Source organism: Enoplosus armatus, chromosome 19 (assembly GCF_043641665.1).
Source record: "Enoplosus armatus isolate fEnoArm2 chromosome 19, fEnoArm2.hap1, whole genome shotgun sequence".
NCBI classification, from domain to species: Eukaryota; Metazoa; Chordata; class Actinopteri; order Centrarchiformes; family Enoplosidae; genus Enoplosus; species Enoplosus armatus.
In genome coordinates this window covers 1,226,471-1,251,991 of record NC_092198.1, presented here as the reverse complement: position 1 = coordinate 1,251,991, position 25,521 = coordinate 1,226,471, and the positions used below count along the sequence as shown (strand labels likewise).

General features: G+C 44.1%; 2 protein-coding genes across 2 annotated transcripts; both read right to left on the bottom strand.

The window, feature by feature from the left end:
• Positions 1-202: 202 nt before the first annotated feature.
• Positions 203-6,992, bottom strand: txlnba (taxilin beta a). Its single transcript, XM_070925738.1, has 10 exons — positions 6,774-6,992; positions 6,612-6,678; positions 5,951-6,033; positions 4,924-5,094; positions 4,543-4,737; positions 4,241-4,360; positions 3,711-3,785; positions 2,168-2,260; positions 1,781-1,876; positions 203-1,565 (listed from the first exon to the last, which is right to left on the bottom strand). Exons 1-10 carry the CDS (start codon positions 6,990-6,992, stop codon positions 612-614), a joined length of 2,073 nt encoding a protein of 690 aa, XP_070781839.1. The 3' UTR covers positions 203-611.
• Positions 6,993-10,930: 3,938 nt separating this feature from the next.
• cited2 (Cbp/p300-interacting transactivator, with Glu/Asp-rich carboxy-terminal domain, 2) lies at positions 10,931-11,407 on the bottom strand. Its single transcript, XM_070926421.1, has one exon. The coding sequence runs from the start codon at positions 11,405-11,407 to the stop codon at positions 10,931-10,933; it is 477 nt and encodes a 158-aa protein (XP_070782522.1).
• Between the last annotated feature and the right edge of the window lie 14,114 nt (positions 11,408-25,521).

Genomic DNA, 25,521 nt, shown 5'->3' with positions numbered 1-25,521 from the left:
GCATCAGAAATGTATTTCAGGATCGGACAGGAAGCTGCCGTTACATCTCACACAGCTCCTATTATAATTCCTTGAATTAGGCCTCATCCTGTTGCAAGGAATAATTACTGGCGATGAAGGGGCGTGGGGGTTATCTTGGATAATATCGCTTAATAAAATAAAAAGGACAAAGAATTCTAAAATAGTCTAAAAATGACTTTATTGGAGTCGCAACGCATCGTGATTCCTGCTTTAAAGACACACTGCACTTTTACTGGCATGGATACCAACCAATTGTTTTGTTTTGGCATTTTGCTTTACATACGTCTAAACCTTTTACTCTTCGTGGCACTTTTGTTAACACTATGTTACTGACTTTCCTTCTATCAGGTCAAACTAAATGTTCTTTTAGACATTCAAACTGTAAAATACAGTTGCTTTATTTGTCCGTCCTCATCTGGTTACATTGAATCTTGAGAAAATGACACTTCAGCTGCACCAGTTGGGACAAACTAAAGATTTTAACCTTTATGAAAGGCACAAAGGCACAGTATGATTTCACCGATGCACACACACACTATTCCCAAATAACACCACACACACACACACACACCTTCTGCACATCCTAAACTTTAGCTAGCATTCTTGCCGTTCCTCTTCTTCTTTTTCTTCTTGGAGGACTCAGCATTGGAGGAGGCAGTATTTTTAGGTGTGTCTTGGGAGGGTGGCTTTGATGTGGTTGGTGCTTCTTCTGGAACTTGCACTGGTTCATCCTGGACCTTCACGTCTCCCACTGGGACCGCTGGTTTGACCTCACCAGCCTCGACCAAGATCTCCGCCTCTGCTGCTTCTGGTTTTGGGTCTGTCGGTGGATTAATCTTGACTTTCTCAGGCTCTGATGTCGGTACTGGTTCGGCAGGTTGCTGCTGGATCTCCTCATCTAGTTTAACTGGTTTCACCTCTTTGTCCTCAACCTGGGTTTGAACTTTTACTGCTTCTGGTTTTGCGTCTGTTTCAGAAGTGTTCTCCACAGGTGTTGGAGCTTCTGTTGTGGACTCTGCTGGCTTTGGAACCTCCTCAACTTTATCTGATTCTGCTGCCTCTGATTTTACATCTACCACCTGCTCAGGGACTGAAACCGCCCCCTCTTTGACCTGAGTTTTGGTTTTGAACTGGACAAACGCAGAAGCCACTGAGTCTTCTTCGTGGTCTGAATGACCATTGTCCTCTTCTTCATTGTCGCTTGGTGTGGCCAACAGGGAGGCAGCAAACTCCTGCAGCTTGGCCTGCTCCTCCTTCAGACGGGTCATACCCTGCGTTAAGATCGGGTCCTGCTGCTGGATCTCCTGGAGCTCTTGGATCTCCGCAGGTGTCAGCAGGGCAGATCTGTCAGCATCTTCAGTGTTGGGGATATCATTGGGGTTAGAGCTGCTAAAGACCTTTGATGGGATGACGGAGTTAGCTTGGCGGACTTCCTTAATCTTGTCGTAGAGAACTACCCTCTCTTCCTGTAGGGCACGACACAGCTTCTCCAGCTTCTGGATCTTCAGGACGAACAGCTCGTACTCTTTGCCTTTCTCAGTTCTCTGGAACAAAATGAGAAGCAAAGAAAGTGATATACAATGAGAATAAAACTAGAAAAGTAAGTAAGTAAGTGTTTGGTCTTTGGCTTTCCAACATGGTATCCTCTCTTATCCTCTCCAAAAACAAACAAACAGGAAGTACTTTCAAAAACCATACTCTCCATCTTGAATATCCAAAGTTACGTTAAGTCCAGTTCAAAGATTCGTCATCAACATACCTCATCAATCATGTCGTTCAGAGCCTTGTTGCAGTTCTCAAACCTCGTCTTCCACATATTTGAGTCTTTGTCCATTTTCTTCATCTTATCTGACATCTAAAAGGGAAAGTTTAAGATTACACGTGTGAAAACCTTTTGTTTTAATATTTACAAAGTCAGACAAAGGTGTGCTGTAGGAACTAGAAACATGAACAGTCATGAAGTAAGATCTAAAGACTATAGAAGAGGACTGGTGAATAAAACGAGACTAATAAAAGGGCTATAGGTACAAGATAATTATGCCCAAACATCTTAAAGATGGGTTCCTCAAGAATATACAGTAAAGACAAACTGATCCCACTGATAGCCACTTAGATCTCTATGAGCCACCTAACAGCCTCCACCTACATTATCCATCTCCTTTTTGAAGCGGACGTAGATTTCGTTGCTTTTGGCCAGTGTCGCCTGAAACTCGTCAAACTTCGTAGCGTAGAGGGCCAGCTGTGGTTGGACACAAAGACAAGAGAGTCAGACTAAACCACAAGACCAGACATCAGCCCCTCACATATCTGGATTTCAGAAGTCCCACACATTCAGTTAACGCCCAACAGGTACACTTTGATCAGAAACATGTTTTACTGTCTAACTTGAGACGGTTAGCAAAACCACAAGACACGCAGTGTGATGTACACATTCATGCATCAATAATTATAATTCTTCCACCGCTGTTCTTCAGGCCTAAATTGACTTATTATAATGTTATTTTTGTGAAATTAAAAGATGCAACGCTCTCCTTTCATTTCCTCGTATTGAGCATTAATGAAAACATCTTTGAAAACGACGTATTCCTTAAAGACAGTTCAGACACGTAGTCGTATGTTTAAAGAGCCAAACCCTTTTGCTCTAAATCTCGGGGAACATAAGGTATGGGATAATGACTGGGCCTCGAAGTGATGAATTACAAGTTGCATCAGTCATTAATTATGAGCCGTACACTCTGCTGGAGGCCATTAATCATTCACACTTGCACAATTTTGCATGAGGAAGTCCAGCCTAATATTTCAATACTTCAAACTCTCAGAAACACAACAGGCGTCACAAAAATGAACTTAAAGAACGTTTACTGTAAATCAATATTCTCTTCAAATTCAACAATACATTATTTGAGCGGTCAGTTTTCTGGCTGGGAAAGCCCTTAAAATAACCTGTCAAAGGTGGTCCAAGTCAAGTCAAAGGCCCTTTTGGCAAATTGTATGTCCAGATGTCTTTAGCTGGTCGAGTGTCACATCGGTCAAGTCCAAGTCGAGTCTCAGTCCCTCGTTTTTGTGACTTGTGTCTAGTCCTGAGTCCTGACTCAGGTCTAGAACCAAGCCTAACCCTGAGACTCCATGCGACCTCTTCTTTTATTAACGATGGACACATAAAATATGAACTTGAGAGTTCAGAGCTGAGTTCTTCTGTCCCTGAACAGCAGTAAATGTGAGTATGTAGAGAAAGGGATGAAGAGGGGCTGCGATGTTTCTTCGGTAGAGAGCAGCTTCACTGTGAGAGACACACTGCTGCACCACAAACAAAGTTCCATTCACCTCCATTGTACTGAGGTGGGTGCCAAAATCTCAGAGCCAGATTCAAAACCTGAATGAATAAAACCAGAAGTGTCATCTGTAATTTAACCTTTAACTCTAGCAGAGTTTCGCAGTTGAACATTTATACATTTTAGATTTAGATGTCTGTCTCTAGAGTTTTATTCCCTGCAGTGTGTAACCATGGTAACCCTGCTGCTACCTGCGCTGGTGGTCGGCATGTTCGTTTTGTCAGTGAATATTCACCTGCGCCTGCATCACAGTCCCCTGCTCTCTGAGTGTGTGAGCCTGCAGTTTCCACTCAGCAGCCTGAACCAGTAACTGGTTAGAAGAGAACAGACGAAGACACATTACAGACGTTTCTTTACCTTCTTCTTCATGGTCAGCTCCTGCTCCTTCATAGCGAAGCATTTCTTTGTTTTGTCAATAGCCTCCCTAAGCAACTACGGCGACAGAGACAACACACAGTCAATCTGGGTGGCCTCCGTACAGTCAGAGCTGTATGATGAATGAGTGTTTGACAAGAAATAATCTAATTGTTGTGGATGTTAATTCACTTTGAATTGATGGATCTAATTCTTACAAGATTCACAGAAAAAAATCAAGTGAAGACAACAAATATCAAATGACATTAAATGGCAGCAGAAAAAGAAAACATCAACAAAAAGTGATCGCAGAAATCTAATAATGGAAATCCAAGAAACACTTAGATAACTGATAATAATCTATGTTACTGATATTAAATGGTAACTGCTGCATTAAAGCAGTAATGGCACACGTTTCAAGAGGTCAGTTTATGTAAATATAAAGAATGTAAAAAAAATATATGTATATAATGTGAACACAGATGATCATAAAATCACACTGAATTATCAGCTGAAAGTCTGTTTGAACTCACGTATTCCTTCTCTCTCTTGTGTTTCTCCTCGGCTTCCTTCAGCAGAGCGTTGGCCTGCTGCAGTTTGGCTTCAGTCAGTTTGTTCTGCAGGTCGCGGCGCTGGTCGATCTTCTCCAAACTCTGCAGAGACACAGGAAGAATCTGAATCTGCAACACTTACTGTCCGCTGACTGACTGACTGACTGACTGATTGTTTGGGCTGTAAAATGTCAGAAAATATCCTGAAGCCCAAGTTAACATGTCCAAATGGCTTAACAACTTAATCTTAACCCGTTGACCTTTGACCTTTGACCCTCCCTCACCTCCTCCCTCATCTCGCACTGGTTCATGAGACTCTCCAGTTTGTCCGTCAGGTTGCTGTTTTCGTGGCACAGCTTGTCGTTTCGGGCGCTGTGCTGCTCGATCTGAGCCTGGATCTCTGTCAGCATCATCTGGAAGTGGCCGGTCAGCTCCGTCCTCTTCTCCTCATCCTCCCTGCAGCGCTGAAGGGTCTCCTCCTGGAGGGGGGGGGGAGGCAGGAGGGGGGCAGAGAGGGATGAATGGATGGTAGAAGTAAAGCGGCTTTGACTTTATGTTCCATTTAATTCCACAGTGTCAGATTGGTCTCTAATAAAATATATGTACCAAGTTAAACTACCAGCAGCAGTGTGTCCCAGTTACTGCCGCATGCAGCAGCTACATACCCTCAGCGTGCTGTAGTGTCCCTGCAGCTCTCTGCACAGACTCTCCAGCCTGCTGCGAGCTGCGAGGCTGCTGACACTCTCGGCCTGCAGCTGCTGCCGCTCGTCCAGCAGGACGGACAACTTCTGCTGCAGAGCACTCAGCTTCTTCTCATCACAGCGCCGCAAGGCTGCCTGCACACACACACACACACACACATAGACACATAAACACACACACAGACACACACACACAGACACACACACACACACACACAGACACACACACACACAGACACATAAACACACACACAGACACATAAACACACACACACACACACACACACACACACACACACACACACACACAGACACATAAACACACACACAGACACATAAACACACACACACACAGACACATAAACACACACACACACACACACACACACACACATAAACACACACACAGACACATAAACACACACACACACACACACACACACACACACACACACACACAGACACATAAACACACACAGACACACACACACACACACACACATAAACACACACACAGACACATAAACACACACACACACACACAGACACACACACACACACACACACACACATAAACACACACACACACACACACACACACACACACACAGACACATAAACACACACACACACACACACACACACACACAGACACACACACACACACACACACACACACACACACACACACACACACATAAACACACACACACACACACACACACACAGACACATAAACACACACACACACACAGACACATGAACACACACACACACACACACAGACACATAAACACACACACACACACACACACACACACACAGACACATAAACACATAAACACACACACACGCACACACACACACACACACACACACATAAACACACACACACACACACACACACACACACACACACACACATAAACACCATTGTATGAACTGAAGGAAAGACACTTCCGTAGTATCTGAAAAGAAAAACCAGTCTCACCAGTTCAGCATGCTTCCTGACCAGTTCTTCCAGTTTCTCCTGAGGAGAGATCTTCTTCAGACTCTGCATGATGACAGAGACCTCTGTGCACACACAAAGAATTGATTGATTCATTTTCAAAAATCAATCAATCAAAAATCAGAAATGAAAACTCACCAGTTTTTCTTTCCCTAAATTCTTTTCATGTCATGAGAGTTTATTTATTTATTCTGCCGTGTGAACTGTTTACGTAGCAGCTGTCAAGACAACAAACAACTGCTGCCAAAGAGAACGAAATGTTTTCGGCTTTTTAACTTTATTTATTTATAGTATTATATATATATTATGTTATTATATATTATCATATTATATGTCTTTTTAAGCTTTGATACACCATCGAGTATTTCTCACTTTCTATATTTGGTTTTAGTAACTAGCTGCTGTCTCACTCCATGTGATGTGTATTATTACTGAGTAAAGTAATATGATTACCTCTTTTGGTATCAGTGAGGGTGGACAAAGTATTAGAAACACCTGTCAGTGTAACACAACACAGTGAATGAAAGACTACAGTACGAAATACTAAATACTAAACTAAAGGAATGTCCCTTTAATCATCAACAGTCAGATGAATAGTTACCGTCCTGCCGATAGCATTGCTCTTAGCATTTTGCTGCCTCACCTGTCTCCACGGCAACTGTGATGTCATCTTTTGCCTCCATCTTCTCCGTCTCTGTCTCCGTCACACTCTGACACATTCAGAACAAAACGCCGGTTACGTGAACATTCCCACCGATCAGCAGAAGTCAGAAGTGAGTGTCAGGTTTGGCGTCACCTGACCTACCTGTCGGTCCAGGAGGCTGGCGGCAGAGCCGTACGTGCTGATGATGTCCTCCAGGCGCCTGCTGAACTCCTCCATGGGGTTGGAGGAGGAGGAGGAGGAGCCGCTGGCTGCAGGAGGAGCCGCCGCCTCACCTTCGGTGTTCTCAGCGCCCGGGGGGGGGGACGCCACATCAGGCTGGGGGGACACCATCAGCTCAGCTGCTTTCACCGACGTCTCCATCCTCAGTGTTCTGGGATTGATGGACAGAGTCAGTCCTCCATATGTGCAGTCTGAATTTCACTTGTCATGCCATTTTGGTTTTCCTTATGTAGCTACAGCTGGTCCAGGGTTAGATCCTGAGAGGGGGCCATTTGGATCTGGTTCCAAATAGTTGATCGGATGATTTGTTTAGATCTGAGTTTAATAAATCTCTTATTGAATCTTTTATGTTCTCTCTCTCTGTTTTTATGAAAGAAACATTAAGGTAAAGGCAGAATGTCAATCGTGTTCATTTAAATCTCAATCCTTGAATACAGTTTGTGTACATCTTTGCTGAAAACTATTTGGTATGTATTGTATTGGTTGAGACAATGCATACTGACTCAATGTATACTTTCCAGCACTCTTTTTATCCCATTCAGTGGTTCATGTCTGCATTTAACCAGCAAACTAATTCTGAGTGAAAATATCTGTCAGCTGAATCCACATGTCGTATTAATCTTCTAACTCAGCCCAATAAAACGGTGACAGATCACAGCAGTCTGTCATGTTATTAAAGGAAGATGGATTTAAACGTAGGAAGATAATAAGCCTCTAAACTCCAGCGGCGCCTCTCTCCTCCCAACAGCCTCTCTGGTTTTATGTACACAGCTTCAGTGGGTTCAGACAACACGTCTGATTGGCTGGTAAAATGGTCATTTTCTAAAGTCAGAGCTTGGTATCCATCGGCTGCTGTGATGTGAGAGCTTATGAGGTTAAATGCTCTACGTAACATTTACCTGCTTTCATTACAAATTACAACAATATCAACTATTATGCAGATGACACCCACATTTATCTTTCTCTGTCACCAAGAAACCACAGTCCCATGCATTCTCTCTGCAAGTGAACTGAATAATTAAATGATTGAATGTGCCTGAAGTTTCTCCACCTAAGTGCAGACAGATCTGAGAAAACTGAGAGGTAGCACTCATCGTGAGTCTGTCTCTGAAAACCAAAAGTCGGAAATGTTTTAAAGTTAAACTCTAACATCCACGTCAATTCAATTACAAAGTCTGCACTCTACCACCTTAAAAACACAGCAAGAATCAGAGGATTCATGTCCAGGCAGGACTTAGAGAAACTAATCCGTGCTTTCATTTCCAGCAGATTAGATTACTGTGATGGTCTTTTTGACAGGTGTCTCAGACAACGTCAGCTCATTCAGAAAGCTGCTGCTTGAGTCCAAACAAAGAGCAACAAAACAGAACACATCACAGTTAAAAGTTCTGGTGTTTTACCATCTGAACCCTCTGAGGTCATCAGGTCTCTATCAGCTAACTGTTCCCAGAGTACAAACTAAACATGGAGAAGCAGCCTGTAGTTCTGCGGATATGAGACCACCTTTAAATCCAGGTTGTTCTGCTCTACCTTTGACTGAACCTTAAATACGCATCATGAACCATCTCATCTTCCTATCCCGTATACTTTCATGCTGTTTTTAATTTTACTCAGTACTACCTGCCTGCCTGTGTAACGGCCGCTGTAGCTAACAGGGCTTTAGACACTGAATCTTGTTTTAGTGAATATAAATCTGTTTATCCTCTCAGCTCTGTCGCAACATGATGGCTGCCTCCGTTATTGTATCTGGTGAGTTAAAATTAGCCGTCTGAGCCAGCCCACCCCCCACTTTGTCACACACACACACACACACACTCATGAACAGACACACTCCAGAGCACACCTGTTACAGTCTATTCTGAGAGCGTCCAAATATGGTCACACACACACACACACTGTTATCACGCACATGCTATAGAAACATGGGAATTTGGAGTTACATAAACACACAGTTACTTTGTCTCTTAACCTGCTTCATTTCGTACCCCCCCCACACCCCCCTCCCACTCTTGCTGTAAGCAAAATCAGGCTCCACCCACTAAGTTGCACAACCAATCACAGTCACCCTCTGAATTTCAAGCTGTCAACCACATGGAACTGAAACTATAAACCCTAAATCAGAGCCAATCAGACGTTTGAATCAACTCAGTAACAAACACAGATGACAAACTGAGTCTTATTAGGCTGAAAGTTAATATTTTTAAAGTTTAAAGTGAAAGTTTATATGTTGCTTTCAGATGTATAGAACTATACAGAATCTAAGAAAAGCAACCTTGTTGTCTTGTTGTTTTGTTGACCCAACAGTCGTGAATTTTTATCTGTTATTATTTTTACACATAGATATTATAAATATGTTTTTACGTCCAGTTGATGCCATACTTTTGCTTCCAAAGCAGAAACATCAGTTTGTTTGTAATAAAAAAAAAAGACATTATAGTCAAGAAGAGCTGAAATAACTAAACAGACAACGAGAACAGTAATTAATTCATCACAATCAAGAAAAACACTTAACTAACAGCACAAAAAGAGGCTACTTAAATGTTTGAATTTGACTAAACATCTATATATATCTATATATATCTATAATCCTCTCTACGACAGTTTCGGTGTCATCCTGCCACATTATCATCAGATTTAGAAACATAAAGTCTTTAAATGTCCTAAATATCATGATAGTGTGACTGAAGTGAAGACACTGACGGTGACAAAGCAACTTCTCATGTCATGGCAGCCATTACTGAAGCCCTCCATGTGTTTCCCATGTTAGTACATTATAGTAGTATTATACAGTAAACCAGGTCAGTACACATTTAATTCAACTATCCCTGAACCAACCAGCAGGTCCTTTTAATGCCTCTGAGGTTTAAAAAATGTATTTTTTCCAAACTAATCTACTCAAAGAAGAAGCAGAACAGTAACAAAAGACACTTCTGTTGTTGAACTTTGGCTAAAACACAAATGAACAGACACTTTACTGAAAGCAGAGGTTTCTAAAGAGGTAGAGAATGAAAAGAGTCTTACCAGGATCAGCAGAGTAAAGGAGAGGAGGTGAAGAAGAGACAGAGAGAGGCAGAGGAGGAGGAGGAGGAGGAAGAGGAGGAGGAGGAGGAGGGGGGGGGGGGGGGGGGGCTGCTGACGGGCCGAACAACAGCTGACACCCAAAATAACCTGCGAGGCTCAGCTCACTCTCTGAGGCAACATGAGTGTGTGTTTGTGCCGAAACAGGAGTGTGAATAAAGGGGGGGGGGGGGGGGGGGCTTCTACTTATATCTGATATGTCTGTAAAAACCAGGACGTCCCCTGACGTGGCTCGAGTCTTTCAGTTGCTCCAAAGTCCGGACAGAAATATCATTTCTACAGGTTTTAAAATGTTTTATTGTCTCTTATCTGCTGTGTTTGATTGTCTTGTGTTTGGCACAGTGAGACCCCCCCTCACACATATCTACAACATGTCAACAACAACACGATAAACGACTGATGTCCACGGTGGTTTGTGATGTAACAACACTACCACTGGATCAGACCCATACAATCAATACTAACAATAAAATCAACAATAACTCCAAACGAAAACATAAAGAAAGTGAATTAAACGCGACAAAGTGCTCAGTTCTCTAAAAGGCTGTTTTATTCATTGTTGCAGAAGACAGATATCAGTAAAGTGACAAGAGTCGGAGGCCACAGTCCTCTCAGCCGCTGGACCTGGAACCTCTGCAGCTCAACACATTCACATGTTTGAATGCTGCTGAACGTAATGTTCACAGTGAGCTGGTCCAGGCTCCCGTTCAGGGACCCGACGGTCCCAGACCTTTGAGTTCGGGGACTGTCTGTTCTATGGAGTTCACTTTAATCCAGAACGTGACCTTGAATTGATTCCTCTCAGGTTTTGGTTCTCCCCGTCTTCAAGCCACATTAAAATATGTTTTCATGAAAAAGCATCACGACATTTCAACCTCTCCTGGAGATATTATACACAGCCTGAGGCCTGAAGTCTGTGACATGATGAGTGGATGAAGAGTTAGATTCTGCTGGATATTCCCACTCAGCCACAGGTACTCCACAGAAACTCCTCTTTCAGCTCAGCTCACTCTGGTTTGCTGTTTGCACACAAACTCGAACTCGTTGTGTCCGAGCCACAGCTCCGGAAGCTCCTTCACACGGTCCAACCCGAACTCTACCACCAGACCCATCAGAACCTCCTCGTCCACCAGGTCAGACTCTATTCCGGGGACGTGTTCCTGGAGCGGAGTCCACCCGGGCGGACGGAAGTCTGCAGAGCCGCCGTCGTCTCCAAACCGCCCCGGGTAGTTAACAGTTTGTGGCTCGTGCGTGTGATTCTGATGACGGGATGCGGGTTGCCCGTGGTTACGATACTGCGTGTTCAGCTTCTGCAGGTGCCTGCTGGCCGACAGCTGTCCCGGTGATGCCGCTGCGCAGCTGGGACCCGGATAGTGGGAATAGATGCGCGCTCCGTGACGCACCGCGTTACTGTCAACATTCCCAACATGCGCGCTCCCGACTGAATGCGCAACATCGGTCACTCCAAGGTGGCCCATTGAGAGGCCGTCATATTCCAGCTGCAGCGGCTGCTGGAGGGGGGGCGAGGCGGGGAACTGTCTCCTGCCCAGCTTTCTGTGCGCTGGGTCGCGGTAGCCGGCGAGAGGCAGCGCGGCGAGTTCACCTGCACGGTTCATCACGGCTCCATCAGCTGATGTAGAATCTGTGAGAACAGACCTGAAGTGACGTTTACTGTCATATGGGAGAAGGGGATGGTAATCTGCCCCCCGCCCCCCTCATAAAACACCATCACTGCTGCAGGAATACGCCGCACAATAAACGTCAGACCATTTATCATAATACTTTGTCCCGTAAGAAACTGACACCCACCGTCCAAAAACAAAGTTGCTACACGCCCTCCGAGAGTCGCGTTGGTGACGTCGTCACCGCTGGAGGAGCCTCGTGCCGTCGACACACTGCAGGTCTGTCCCTTTATTCGCGCCTTTACGCGCCGAAGTCGCTCCTTCGCCCGTTGCGCACCGTGTGGTGGTCCTTCAGTCCTCTGTGAGGCCGCTGTTATGCAACTCGACGCGATTCGCCCGCTTCCACCCCCCCCCCCCCCAATTCATCTGTTCGATGTGACGCATGCGTTGTTTTAATCCCCAAACTGTGAAACTGCTCCGGGCGCTCTGACCTGGAGATGACACATCCAGCCAGCCGGCAGCAGCTTCCCTCATCACCACACAATGAAGAGTGCAAAGGCGGGAGGGGGGGCGCCACGTGACCATCCCTGTAACAGGTGGGCAGTATGGCAGCAGGATCACCTGGATCAGGAAGTCTAAAGGAAAGACATGAGGTGGTCTGTTGTTCCTTCAAACGGCCCCCAACAGACACATTCAGTCCAAACCTGCAAACATTCCCGCTTTTCCTCCTCCTCCTCCTCCTCCTCCTCTTCTCTGCTTGTCTCCTTACTCTCAACACGTCCTCCGTCCTCACCTCCCCCCCCCCCGTGTGTCTTTCAGAGACAAACACTGTGAAAAACGCTTCATTGCTTTAAATCTCATGAATCCCAAATGTCCTGTTTCGGTTTATTGTTCGGTGACGAGCAGATGAAACGTCCTCAGTGTGAAAGACAGAAGGAGACTGTTTCCTTCCGGCTGCAGACGTTCCTTCATTTCTTCACATCAGCTGTTTTTTGTTGATCCTCTGAATGAGCAGCAACACCTTCTCACTCATGTTGGAACGTTCATGTAAAACAATGTGCAGTGTTTCAAAGTGGGTCTGGTGTTTCTCTGTGACGATGACTTTACTTTCAGTGTTGAGCAGCGTAAAACATTGTGAACACTGCTGAACCATCCTCCTCCTCCTCCTCCTCCTCCTTCCTCCCTGTTCCGTTACCCTCGTCACCTCGTCTCCCCTCGTCGCCACGGTAACAGTGATGAAGACGAATGACAAATGTTTGCCTCTGTAACAGAAACTTCCTGGATGATTCATTGGGTCCACCGTCATTATCATCACCCAGCTGGTCAGCTGGAGTGTGTGTGTGTGTGTGTGTGTGTGTGTGTGTTTCATTAATTTGAAATGATTGATAGAGATGATTTAACTGCACTTCACACAGACACACAGACACACAGACACGCGTACGTTGTGTTTCATTTCAGGAAAGCTGCTCTTGTATCCTGCAGCCTCAGTTGAAACACTGTAGTCGGTTTTCTTTGACATGAATTAGACTATAGATATATTTTAGATCAGAGGCTCAGGTGACTGGCAAAGGTCTGGAAAAGTCCATGAAAGTAACCAACCATTCACCAAAGATCCAATCTGCTATCCATCCAATACCTGCAGTGAAGGACAAGTGTTGGAACAACAGACTTCAGTTCAGTTTGTGATGTAGAGCTGAAGTACAGGTGGAGTTTCTGACTGACAAACCAGAGGAGGAAGATTTGATCCTAATGGTTTGGAAAAGGTTAAAGTCAAACGTTCCAGTCAGCAGAGAAACACTAAACTGTAAAGTCTGAACAACACATTGAATGACAGATGAGATGGAGAGGTGCATATTGTTGGCAAACTCTCGTGAAGCAGTTTGATGACCAAGCAGATGGTTGGGATGCAGCCTCTGCTGGTCCACTAATCTATGCAACACGAGGATGAGCGTGCGGTAAAGGCCACCTGAGGTTACATCTGCATCAAGAAGCATTAGCGAGTCCTCCCTCCAGTGATTAGTCCTGTCAGCTGCCGTCAGAAGCTCTAATGAGGCCAGAAAACAGCAAGAAGTCCAGGTCTGACTCACCAGCCCAGATCTGAGCATGAAGCTGTGGAACAAATGCAGACATCAAACACCGACTGCAAGTGAGCCGCAAACATGGAAATATTATTCAAATACAGAAATGTTCAGCTTTAGCTGAAATATCTCAACTACTGTCTTCACTTTTTGTTTTTGGTTCAGAGTGAAACGTCTCAACAGCTAGAAAAGGCAGATGGTACCTGCGATGACAGCTGAAGTTTAAGTGCAGCTAAAAAAAGAAAACAGTTGAAGTGTAGGCCCTGATTAAAGTTGAAGTGTCAATTTTACTGTAAGTGCTGTGAAGTATCAGTTGAAGTGGAGTTTAATGTTTGAAGTGATAACTGAGCAGGAGGTGGAGGCAGAACTGGAGGTCCTAACGTTTATAAGCTGAAAGAAGACTGGGCTGTCCAAAGGAAGGCCGTCTGATTTAAAATGATCCCAGTTATGATCCAGTTTGAGCTCCACATGAACCCTGTTTGCATTGCAGAACCTTTTGAAGACAGAAAACAGTTTGGAGGCGGTTGTGTTTTTATAGTCAGCTGTTACTTCCGTTCTTCCGCTTAATGAGATTTGAAGGATGAAATGATGCGACGTTATTTAATTCTCCAGCTGCGAGGTTTTAGTGTTTTCCAATTTTCAAGTCAATCTGTATGCTAATTTCTCACCGCACATTGGTGAGTAAACCCCCCCCCCCACCGCCCCCCTGTCTCTGGATGCAGTGAGACAGGCAGAGAAGAAGACAGGAAGGTTACTCACCTCTACTCACCTTATGGCTTGAATTTGTCTTAAATGTGAATCCATGACACGTTAATTGCAACATAAATGTGATTTATGTTAAACTTGAAAATAGAGTCTGCACACTTGTTCATATTAATCATTATTATTAGACATTCTTTTTTGAATATTTCTGGTATAAAGCTGAGAACACAATTCAATCAGAGAGAGTGAGGAGTTCAGGTTTCAGGAGGGACGTAAAGGACAGATGAAGCAGCAGCGCCCTCGTGTGGACACAATAAGACGACATGATGCTCTCGTGTTTAACATCGTCCTCATGTTTACACATCGATCACTGACAGGACCACAGAACTATTCTCACTATATCTGTCCTCAGTTGTTGCTGCGCAGGATTTTGCCATCGTCGTAGTCATCGTATGTTATGTCCCCTACATGCAAAGTTAAGGAAGGACAATGAATAAAAGACGATCAGACAAATGAAACAGTAGAATATAAAAGAATAGAAGTGAGACAGCGTGAATACGTTTAACTGAATAAAATGCAAACAGAAACGTCTTCAGCCTTCTTCAGATTTTCAGTCGTGTGGAGCGTAAAAACTGAATGCTGCTCCTCCATGTTTGTTTGGACTCTGGTCTGGAGGGTTCATAACGGATCATTCAGTTCTTTATAAACCAACAAGGGATTTAAAATCAATGTCAAGATCTGAGAATCAGATTGATCTGAACCACTTTCCTCAGCTGCAGCCGTCTGATCTGAGACCTGCAGAGACAGCGTGACAGTGGTCGAGCCGACTGCAGATCAACACGTGGACCGGTTCCTCTAAAGCCTGCTGAGACCGAAGTCCTTCAATTCTCCATGTATTCTGACAGGAAGTGAAGATGGAGGGTCAAACCAGGTTAGTGCTCCTTAAATAAGCTTTCTGTTTGAAGCACTGGTCACCTGGATGAAGACGTGCGTCACTGAAGTACAGTAGCAGTACTGATATACAGTTATACTGTTATATAATGTTAAATATACGGTTCTGTTGGTGACCAGTTGGTGGCAGCAGAGAGCCGTCAGATTCCTGTGTGGACCCAGAAAGTCCTGAAACACAGACCAGGTCCACGTTCACCAGCAGGAGTGTGTGTGTGTGTGTGTGTGTGTGTGTGTGTGTGTGTGTGTGTGTGTTTGTGTGGAAAACACAATCATTTTCAGTAAATCAGCCTTTCTGTTTGTCACTCACACTGTGTCTTAATCACACACACACACGCTGCCTTCATTCAAACCTTTGGACTTATTAAAGTATATTGACAATCTAAGATTAAAAAGAGTCAAAACAAAACAAAGCATCAGTTTAAACCCTCTGCGATGGAAGCCCCCGTGACTTCTTCTGTGCTGTGGGGAGAAAGATGAATTTTAAAACATCAACAAAAACATCCAGTAAAGGTTTGTTTCTTGCACATAACTGTTAACTGTCACCATCCAAACAACTTACTTTTGAGCAAAACGTCATCTATCAAACGTCAGCGTGTTAGCATTTAGCTTGAAGTTAGCGTTTAGCTCAAAGCGCCGCTGTGCGTCAGTTCAGCCTCGTAGAGCCGCTTGTTGCTGAAAACAAAAACTGAAAACTGGGAGACATCGTATTAAAATGTGATCAAATAAAGGTGGAATTAGAGATAAAGGCTTCTTGTATTCTGTGAGCCTGTTTGAAATAAAAGTCTGCATCTCTGCTGTTGAGGTAAATAAATGATGAGGATTTAAAGTCATATTAAAAAAGAGATGTCCTGATTTTCCATCTTTTGAGAGACACAGGTGAAAAGAAGAAACCTCCTCCTGAATCCAGTCCAGACCTCCAGCTGGTCCACTTTATCCTGTTTGGCTTCATGCTGTGCTGTGAGCTCCTGTTGACACAGCAGCCCCCCCCCCCCCGTGTATCCTGCGTGTCACATGTTGTCAAATGAAGCGCGTCTTTCGACGTACAGCTCGTGTGTTTTGGACTTTATCCTGCATAATATGAATAATTCAAGGAAATGTTTGAAATAATTCAAACATTTCCTGCGAAAGGGGGAAATAAAGCAGCGGTTCTTCCTTCCTGCTCGGGTCAGGTGTCGGCGGTGCTGCTGTCTGTTAGCAGGGATTAACCCAGCAGCACCGCCGTGACGAGCCTCTGAGCGACAGCGCTGTGATCCTGTCTCAAAGTAAAAGCCCTCTGTGATCTTGTTTCAAAATAAAAGTCCCCCGGAGTAAGCAGTGGTTAAAGGGCTGTGTGATGCTCAGTAACCGGGCCTGCTGACTTTTATTTTGATCTTCTTCTGTCTGCGCTCTCTCTCTCCTGCTCTCTTCCATCTTTTAGTTTCTCCTTCCACTCATTCCACTGTTTCCATTTTCTTTCCTTCTTTCCTTCTTCCTTCCTGTCTTTCGTCCTTCCTCTTTCCTTTCTTTCCTTTTCCTGTCTCCTTCTTTCCTTGTCCTCTTTCTTCCATCCTTCTTCTCCTACTCCCTTCCTTCCATTCTCTTTATCCCTTCTCTATGTCTTGCTCCTTTCTTCCTTATTTCCTTTCTTCCTTCTGTCTTTCCTCTATGCTCGTCCCTCCTGTCCTTCCTTCTGATTCCCTGCCCTCTGACGTCTGACTTCTCTTCTTCTTCGTCCTATATTGGGAACAATGGGATGTAATGTACACTCTGCAGCCGAGTCTCTTAGATTACACAGACTGGATTTCTTTTTCCTTCTGTAGTTGTGTGATGCTGTGGTGAAAAAGTCCTCCTTTCTCTTTGAGCACTAAAACTGCAGATGGGGAATATGTGGAGATTTATTCAGGCTGCTTTCTGTAGGCTTTATATACATCCCAGCCACACACTTAGACTGTATTTGTCTCTTTCACCTTTCATTGTCTTTGTGTCCTCATTGTCTTTGTGTCCATCAGTGTCTGTATTCACTGTGTCTCGCTAAGCTTTCTCTCAGAGGGTTTCCGTCGCTCGCCTGTCTGAAATGCTGAAACATGTTTCTGGGGTTTTCTGCACCTACGATGGAAACAAAATCCTACTCGGGACAAATCAGCCACTACAGACTGATGCAGACATCATAACCATCCAACACGAACAGGATGTCAGCCTGATAGAGAGGTAAGCTCCGTCCCCCTATTGTCCCCTCTGTCTGAGAGGGACAGCACTTCAGTAACGTCCCGTCCTGTTCGTTAGTCTGTTTTGTCTTATTTTGTCATGTTTCATGTTGCACATTTCCTGTTTTATTTTGTACCTCTCCTCTCGTTTCAGACACTTCACTTCCTGCCCCCGTGTGTTTCCCGCCTTCGTGATTACCTGCCCCGCCCTGATTAGTTTCACCTGCCCGTCATTAGTCTCCCACCTGTGTGTATTTTACCTGTGTCCCCCCCTCCTTCTGCTCCAGTTCGTCTTTGTCCTTTGTGCGAGCGTTCCAGTGATTCTCCCAGTGTGTATTTCTTGACTCCCTGGTTCTGATCTCCTTTGGCTTTTTGACTCCGTCTCTGTCTCTTCCCTCCTTGATATTCATCACCGTCTGACTGCTCTACCGCAGACTGAACCCTGTCTGTCTCCAGTAAAGACGGACTTTTTGCTTCTAACCTGCCTGAGTCTGAGTCGTGCTCGTCCTCCTCTGTGAAATCCAGTCGTTCGCCACGTATTTGAAATCCAAACAGTTCGTTTTTCACCTAAAACAAAGTCTAGGAAGCACTAATATAACAACTCCAACTTCACACAGTCAGCACATCTGTGTGTGTGTGTGTGTCCTGTGTACATGCATGGCATCTGAATGGGTTGTTGTTTCAATGCTGAACACTTCGCTGCAGTATGTCCAAGGATGCAGGTTCCTTTGAGAGCAAAGCACTGTTCTGGTTTTGACCTCCAGTGTTCAAAAGCTTAAAGTGAATTAGTTGAATTCTTCACCACACATTCCCTCAGTGGATACCCGTCTGCAGCTGGTCCAAAGACGCATGCCGATGATTCAAAGCAACAGTATGCAACTATTTTACATTAAATAGCAGCTTAAAAATCATTTTGGTGGTACACCGACTGCAACAGGGAGAAAGATGTGCGTAATGCTGCGATAAGAAGCAGCTAGCTTGGTCTTCTCAGTACGGACATCGCGGCAGAGGTCAAGAGGCCGATGAGGACGGAGGAAGCTAAGCGAGCTGGAACAGTCAGTAGTATTAGCTGGCTTGCTGTGTCTTGTGTTGTTGCACTTGCTTGTTAGCGAAGTTGGCGACTTACTAGTTTGTTATCAGAAGTTCTTTCAGCTTGTCAACAAATGGAATGAGATAGATGACTGAGAATCAAATGAGAGGACATGTAGAGGGACATGGAGAGGGACATGGAGAGAGACAAGTAGAGAGACATGGAGAGGGACATGTAGAGAGGCATGGAGATGGACATGGAGAGGGACATGGAGAGAGACATGGAGAGGGACATGTAGAGGGACATGTAGAGAGACATGTAGAGGGACATGTAGAGAGACATGAAGAGGGACATGTAGAGAGGCATGGAGATGGACATGGAGAGGGACATGTAGAGAGACATGGAGAGGGACATGTAGAGAGATATGTAGAGAGACATGGAGAGGGACATGGAGAGAGACATGAAGAGGGATATGTAGAGAGACATGGAGAGGGACATGGAGAGAGACATGAAGAGGGACATGTAGAGAGATATGTAGAGGGACATGTAGAGAGACATGGAGAGGGACATGTAGAGAGACATGTAGAGGGACATGTAGAGAGACATGGAGAGGGACATGTAGAGGGACATGTAGAGGGACATGGAGAGGGACATGTAGAGAGACATGGAGAGGGACATGTAGAGGGACATGTAGAGAGACATGGAGAGGGACATGGAGAGGGACATGAAGAGGGACATGGAGAGGGACAGAGTGAGAAGTGAGAAACAACAGAACAAATGAAGTGAACTTTACAGATTACAGAAGGACGAGAGAGAGAAACAGAAAATGAATGATGAGAGAGACTGAGGACATGTCATCTTTAGAGGGACGAGCCAGGACCATCTAATCAGCTGTAATACCATTTGACCCATTCAGTGGTTTGATTGAGGACCCATTTGCAGAAGCAATCAAAGACGAGTAACAGGGTGGATGCTCCTCCGTCGCTCTCCTGACTTCACTTCAATGATGGATTATTTTAACGTCGTCCACTTGGTTGACACTTTCATCAAAAGCCATTTCCAGAACACGCGTGCAGACACAACCAGAGTATCAGTGGGAAGTCAGCCCTAACCCTGGAGCAGTTAGCGGGGAATTGAACCCCTGACCACCTTCATCCAGTGAGGACAGAGTTCAACAAGTGACGTCATGGCCAGAGAAAGGTTGGCTGTGGCGTTACTGCAGGATTAATGTGCAGGACTCTGGAAAACACAGAAACCCACCGACTCAAATCAAGTTAACGTGTCATTGGCTGCTGAGCCCACACAGGTCTGACGCGTTAATCGCATAATTACAGGCTCATTTAGGGTAGTAAGTAGTTTTAAAAGCACACAGACGTTCATTTGATTTCCTTCGGATCATCTGCACGAACATGTTCAGTACTTATTCACATGTAAATAACGCACCACCTGAAGCACATCATAAGTGGACTGTAATGTTGTTCGCAAACTGTCTCAGCTCATGGGGAGAGAAAGACGGAGGAGAGACGTCTCAGATGGGTGAAGGTGACACCTTTAAAAGCAGGCTTGGCTCATTACTAGCTGTTGCTTCAGAAAGGAAACAAGTTCTTTGTACATTTTCTTGATTCTCTCTCTGAACAAAAAGTTAGAGGAAAGAAAAGATGAAGTGCTGATCAGTTCCCTTCCTCCGTCTTTACTTCTTCACATCATCTCACACCTCCTGACGTCGACGGCGGATTCAGGTCATTGAGCGTGTCATGAAGGGGATGAATTCTTTGTCCCAGTCCATCACCGTGACTTTATTTTCTCTGCTAAGCCGAAGTGTTAAATAAACTAGGAGCTGTCGTCTCCTGACAGATGTTCAGTAAACCAGCCTGTTAGCTCGACTCCCCCACAGTGACAAATGACACTGTTTATTGGCTGAGATTTACTTGGTGTTGATTTAAAGTAGAAGTGCTTCCTAAAGTAGCTTCTGCCACTTATTGATATTTTGTATATAAACATTGAATATGAATAAGTTGAGTAATATTGGACAAACATTCATCAGGTGGACACGATAATGTTGCTTTGTGCTAATCTGTTAGCCATTTCAACTTGATAAAGCCATGATATGTTAAGTCACTGTGTATGTTACATGTTTTAAGACATTTATTAAAATACTCGGAGTAATCATTTGTGTCTGATGTGGTTTTTATTTCTGCAAGTTCAATTTCCTCATTAAAAAGTCTTATAATTACGTCTACTCCTTCTCTCTCAATGAAAACATCCAAGCGAAGTAACAAGATGGGGGGGGCGGGTTAAAGTTTGATAACAAGTTTCACTGTGCTGAAGTCATCTGTTTTCTGTCTATTGTCTCACTTTGATGGAAACAACACTCACCAACTAATCAGGGGGTGAAGAAGGCCACGGGCGAGGCGGCATTTTAGTTGTAGCACTGCAGGTGCAGATTGGAGGTTTATTAAAAAGTACGAGGGCTCCCTGTGTATCCCATTGTGTGGAGGCTTTCACATTTGGCATAAACAATAGAACAACCAGCCAAAAAGCGCAGCCAGCCTGACAGGCAGACACAGCTTTTTAATTAAACCCAATCACATCCAATCATTCAGGTCTGTCTTGTAATCCAGACTTTCTCTCCTCATTGTCGTCTCTCGCTCCTGATTGTGTTCAGCCATTAAAAGTTGTCCATCACTGCGACGGCTTTCTGTCTCATGGGATCAGAAGTGGCTGCTTTTAATATTAGTGAGGTGGGGGTGAAGCCCTCAGCATCCCTCAGAAACATGCACACGCTTTATATCTATAACAAATAGAAGACGAAACAAGAGTGTAACGCAGCAGCCGCCAGCAGCAGACATCTGATTGTTGTGCTTATTTAACTATAAAATACAGAAATACATAATAGACGAGAGCTTAAGATGCATATTCTAGCTGAACTCTGGAAGTGCCGCAATGCAATTCATCTTGTGGGTTACAGGATATAAAAACATCCACATTACTTCTCACTTATTGTTCATTTACAAGTAAAGGTACGTGCAGCTTCAAGCTAAAATCATGCTGTACCACTGGTCTTACGCTACAACACATTTTGGCAGTTTTTTCTCTGGCAGGGGGGGTGTGAAAACAGATGAGGCAGAAACCTGACACAGTGAAAGGTTTCTAAATGTAGAGCTTTCACCAGAAACATGCCACTTATCTCACGTGCGTCCATACAAGTGGATAAAGTGCTCACGTGTTAATAATGTCCATCTATGTTAGGATCTTGGGTCCTCACAACGATAGAAAAACAAAAACATATACTGCATACACAGGCACCGCATCTACACTCATGGAGAAGTTCATCACCATCGGGAAACACAGTGCACACATACATACTGTGTACTTCCATACCTGTGAGGACCCTCACTGACATAATGTGTTCTCACAAAGATAGCTGCACAAGTCCACACACACACACACACACACACACAGTAAACATTTAATCAGACATCACCTCAACATTACTGCTTCTGTTGTACTTCATCTTTGTTCTTCTCGCTTCTTTCCCTTTTTGACATTTCCGTTCACTCTGAACACAGTTAATTTTCTGTCATAGTTTCACTTCATCAGTGCGAATAATAATATTTTACAGTTTGCTCGCATGTAGTTATTTATTTTAGGGGCCGTGAGTTGAGGAGAGAAGATTAGAAAGAGGAAAGAGCTCCTTTGTGAAGCGAGATTCTGTCCAAACAGAATGAACTATGAATAACTTCCTGGGTCACCAGCTCCGTCTGTAACTTTTAGTCCGACGAGTTTTATTTTCTGTCAGTGATCGTTTTCCCTCAAACGTTCTGCCATCCTGTCCTCTCTGTTCATCATCCCTCTCCCACTTATTCCCATCTTCTGTCTTCCAACTCCACCTAACTATGTCAAATCTTTTCGATCTCCAACTTCTGCTGTCAAACTGTCGCCGTGTCTGTACAGCAGCCGCAGGTTTACTGCAGCAGGACGACTGGAAGGTCTGCTGCATGAATAAAAGATGCAGAGGCCACACAGTACAACATGAAGCAGGTTTGGACTAAAGGTGCAGACAGCTACATTTTTGTGCTGATGTGCAATAAAAAACATTACATCATCTCTGGATATCTAACTATCAACAAGCCTCTGACATAATATTTACATCATCATCATCGGACACTAATATTTCTGCTTATGATCAGCAGCTCTTTAAGGCGGAGTAACCTATATTCAAGTAATCTAAATATATTTCAGTCTCTGAACAAGGAGAAAGTTTGAAGAAGACTTTGTGTCCTTTGATGAAGTAATTATCGTGAATTGAACATCAGCTGCTGCCTTAAACTTGAAGCAAATTAAAGCATTTTACGTGGAAACCATTCTGTTGCCCACAGCATGTGTCAGCTCAATGAGTTGCCATCAGAGTAAAGCAGCCTCTTTTGGAAAACCAGCCTAGTTTGTATTTTTCTCATCATCGATAACAATTTAACGTAAATTTAATCAGTGAACTTGTCATTTTAAAATAAAACTGCTTCTGAGCATCATGTCAGTTTACTCCTGATCAGTCATTCATTTCTAACCTGCTGCTGCATCAACACTGATCTCCATCAGCAGGTTCCCCTCAGTGCTGCCGTCACGATGATGATACGTGTTGATGACGATGAGGGTGCTACGTCTTCATCAGAACAAATCCTGGATCCAGTATCAAGATTTTCAAGGACTGTGGAAAGGCCCTGATCTGACATCTGTTGATTATGTAACGTTTCAGAGAAAACAAACCTCATATTTTCTGCAGCTCTCACAGAGTAACTTTGCTCCTCTGCCCTTGAAGGAAAACATGTGGAGAATAAGAATGAAGACACTTTAAGGTTTAACTCAGTTTGAAAACAGTGAAAGAGTTTTGCCAACTTACAACTTGACTTGTGGTCCAAGGTCCATCAGCCTGGAGGCTTCTTCAGTTTCAGCCCCTCCGGCATAATTACTGTATCTTTAAGGTTGTTAAAATCATCTCTTACGTCGCTGCACTGCCACAAAGACTTTCTCTTCCAACTCTTCATCGAGGCTGTTTACACTGCGGGAAATGTTCAAACCCAAGAAGGTTTTCTGGCTGCCTCACTCACATATTCTGCATGTCATCATTATTATGTATTCCCAAATGTGGGATCTTTGTAAACTTAATCTCCACTAGAATTTAAAATAAAGTTCTGAGGGTGAGAACAAAGTTTGGCTGTATAGCAGGAGTTTGTAGAGACTGGTGAAGCTGAAAAGATTTCACATTAAGTGAAAGATCTGCACTCACCTGAGGCATTTTGACTCTAATGCAGACAAGAGAAGACGGAGGAGAGATGGGAGGAAAATGCTCGTCCTTTATTCTCAATGACGTATTCAGCTCTGACGGCTCGGACTTCCTCTGTCGGACTGAGACCTGGCAGAGAAACATGGAATGCGGCCCGCTAATCGAACTGTGCCCGTTGGGTCGTACCTTTACCAGCGCTCCCAGGACCTCGGGCTGGGGGGGGAGGACTCGCAGTGGTTTTCAGAAGCTGCTTTTCAAGTCAGACGGTGAGCACTGGGACTTTCTCTTCGTTTGAACTGCAGGTGACCAAAGCTGGTCGTTCAAATCCCTTTTACTGTATTTTAATGTACCGACCTCCTGGTTTCAATAGTTCCTTCACTTTTTATCTTCATGTTGATGACGTTTCCTGCAGCTTTGTCTTAATGTCTTAATGTCTTTTAATTGTATTCAACACGCGTCTGGCCCCACACACATTAGTGGTCATACCTTGGACCTTGTTTTTACACTTGGTTTAAACATGGATTGATGATGAAGGAGCTGCATGTTACTGACCATGAGGATCTTTTGTTCAACCTGTCTTTTAATTCAGATTCTCTGCCCTGTAAACGAGTAAGAGCGCCATATTCACTGTCTCCATTACAAAGACCTTCTAACTGAGTTTAACAACATGATTAAGGATGCGAGGGCGTCTTTCTTTACTGGCCTGATGTCCTCCAGTAAAGGCGACCCTAAAGTCCTGTTGGACACCATCAGTAACATCATCCCTCCTGCACCTCCTGATGTGCCCGTCTTTTTAAATAATGATGGCAGTAAATTTCTCTCTTTCTGTGTTGATGAGATTAGAGATGTCAGGGCTAGCATCACCCCCCCGCTGATCCAACTCGGTCATCAATTCTGGACTGCTTCTCTCGTATTTCTCTGCAAGACCTCATTGATCTGTTGGGCAGTATGAAATATTCCTCAAGCCCTGTAGATATTTCACCGACCTCCATGTTGAAAGATGTACTTGGGTCTATTGGTCCATGCCTGGTCCCTATTATAAATAGTTCCCTGCGATCTGGTCGTGTCCCAGAACATTTTAAACATGCAGTTATTTTAAACTTGCTCTGTGAAAGGTGCTGCCGTACTTACTGTTGATCAGAGGTCATACAGCTGCTTTGTTTCACCCTTGAGAATCTTTATAGAAAGCAGACTGGTGGCTATCTGGAAAACTGTCTTGAGATTTATAAAATGCATGAGGAAATAATGCAGCTGCGAGGTGTCGTTAGCATCAGCGCTAAGATTATTGGCAAAACTCAGAGATCTCTTGTGCAGCTTTATACTAAACAAGAAGGCAGAAGCCTCATGAGCAGCTTCAGTAAAAGTGATGGTTAATGTTAATGTGTATAACTTGATAAATGCACTTGAATAGTTTAATACTCATGATGATTTCCCAAAGTGACAGGATAAATGAAATAAATAAATGAATAAATAAAATATACTCAAGCTAGAAACGGTGAATTTTTCCCGTAAAAACTTGATTATTTGTCCATCGACATCATGCGTCTTGTGGTGTTGCACACTGATGTCAGCTATCGTGTCTTAACTTTCTGTCCATAATTGGTTCTTTTTGAAGAGGCAAAAAGAACAACACCGAGGCCTTACAGACAACAATAACAAACTCTACTTCAGGAATTTATTTTGGCAGGGACGAAGATGAAGAGGACGAAGCCAGGAGTCACGTGGAGGTTGAGTGACGCGTGGAT

What these genes read in the sequence shown, in the direction of transcription:
- txlnba (XM_070925738.1), bottom strand. Translation starts at nt 6,992, where the DNA reads ATGGAGACGTCGGTGAAAGCAGCTGAGCTGATGGTGTCCCCCCAGCCT. An exon ending in GACACTACAGCACGCTGAGG is followed by an intron (nt 4,738 to 4,923) that starts GTATGTAGCTGC and finishes CCCCCCCTCCAG; the next exon opens with GAGGAGACCCTTCAGCGCTG. An exon ending in TGAACGACATGATTGATGAG is followed by an intron (nt 1,566 to 1,780) that starts GTATGTTGATGA and finishes ATTTTGTTCCAG; the next exon opens with AGAACTGAGAAAGGCAAAGA.
- cited2 (XM_070926421.1), bottom strand. Translation starts at nt 11,407, where the DNA reads ATGGGCCACCTTGGAGTGACCGATGTTGCGCATTCAGTCGGGAGCGCG.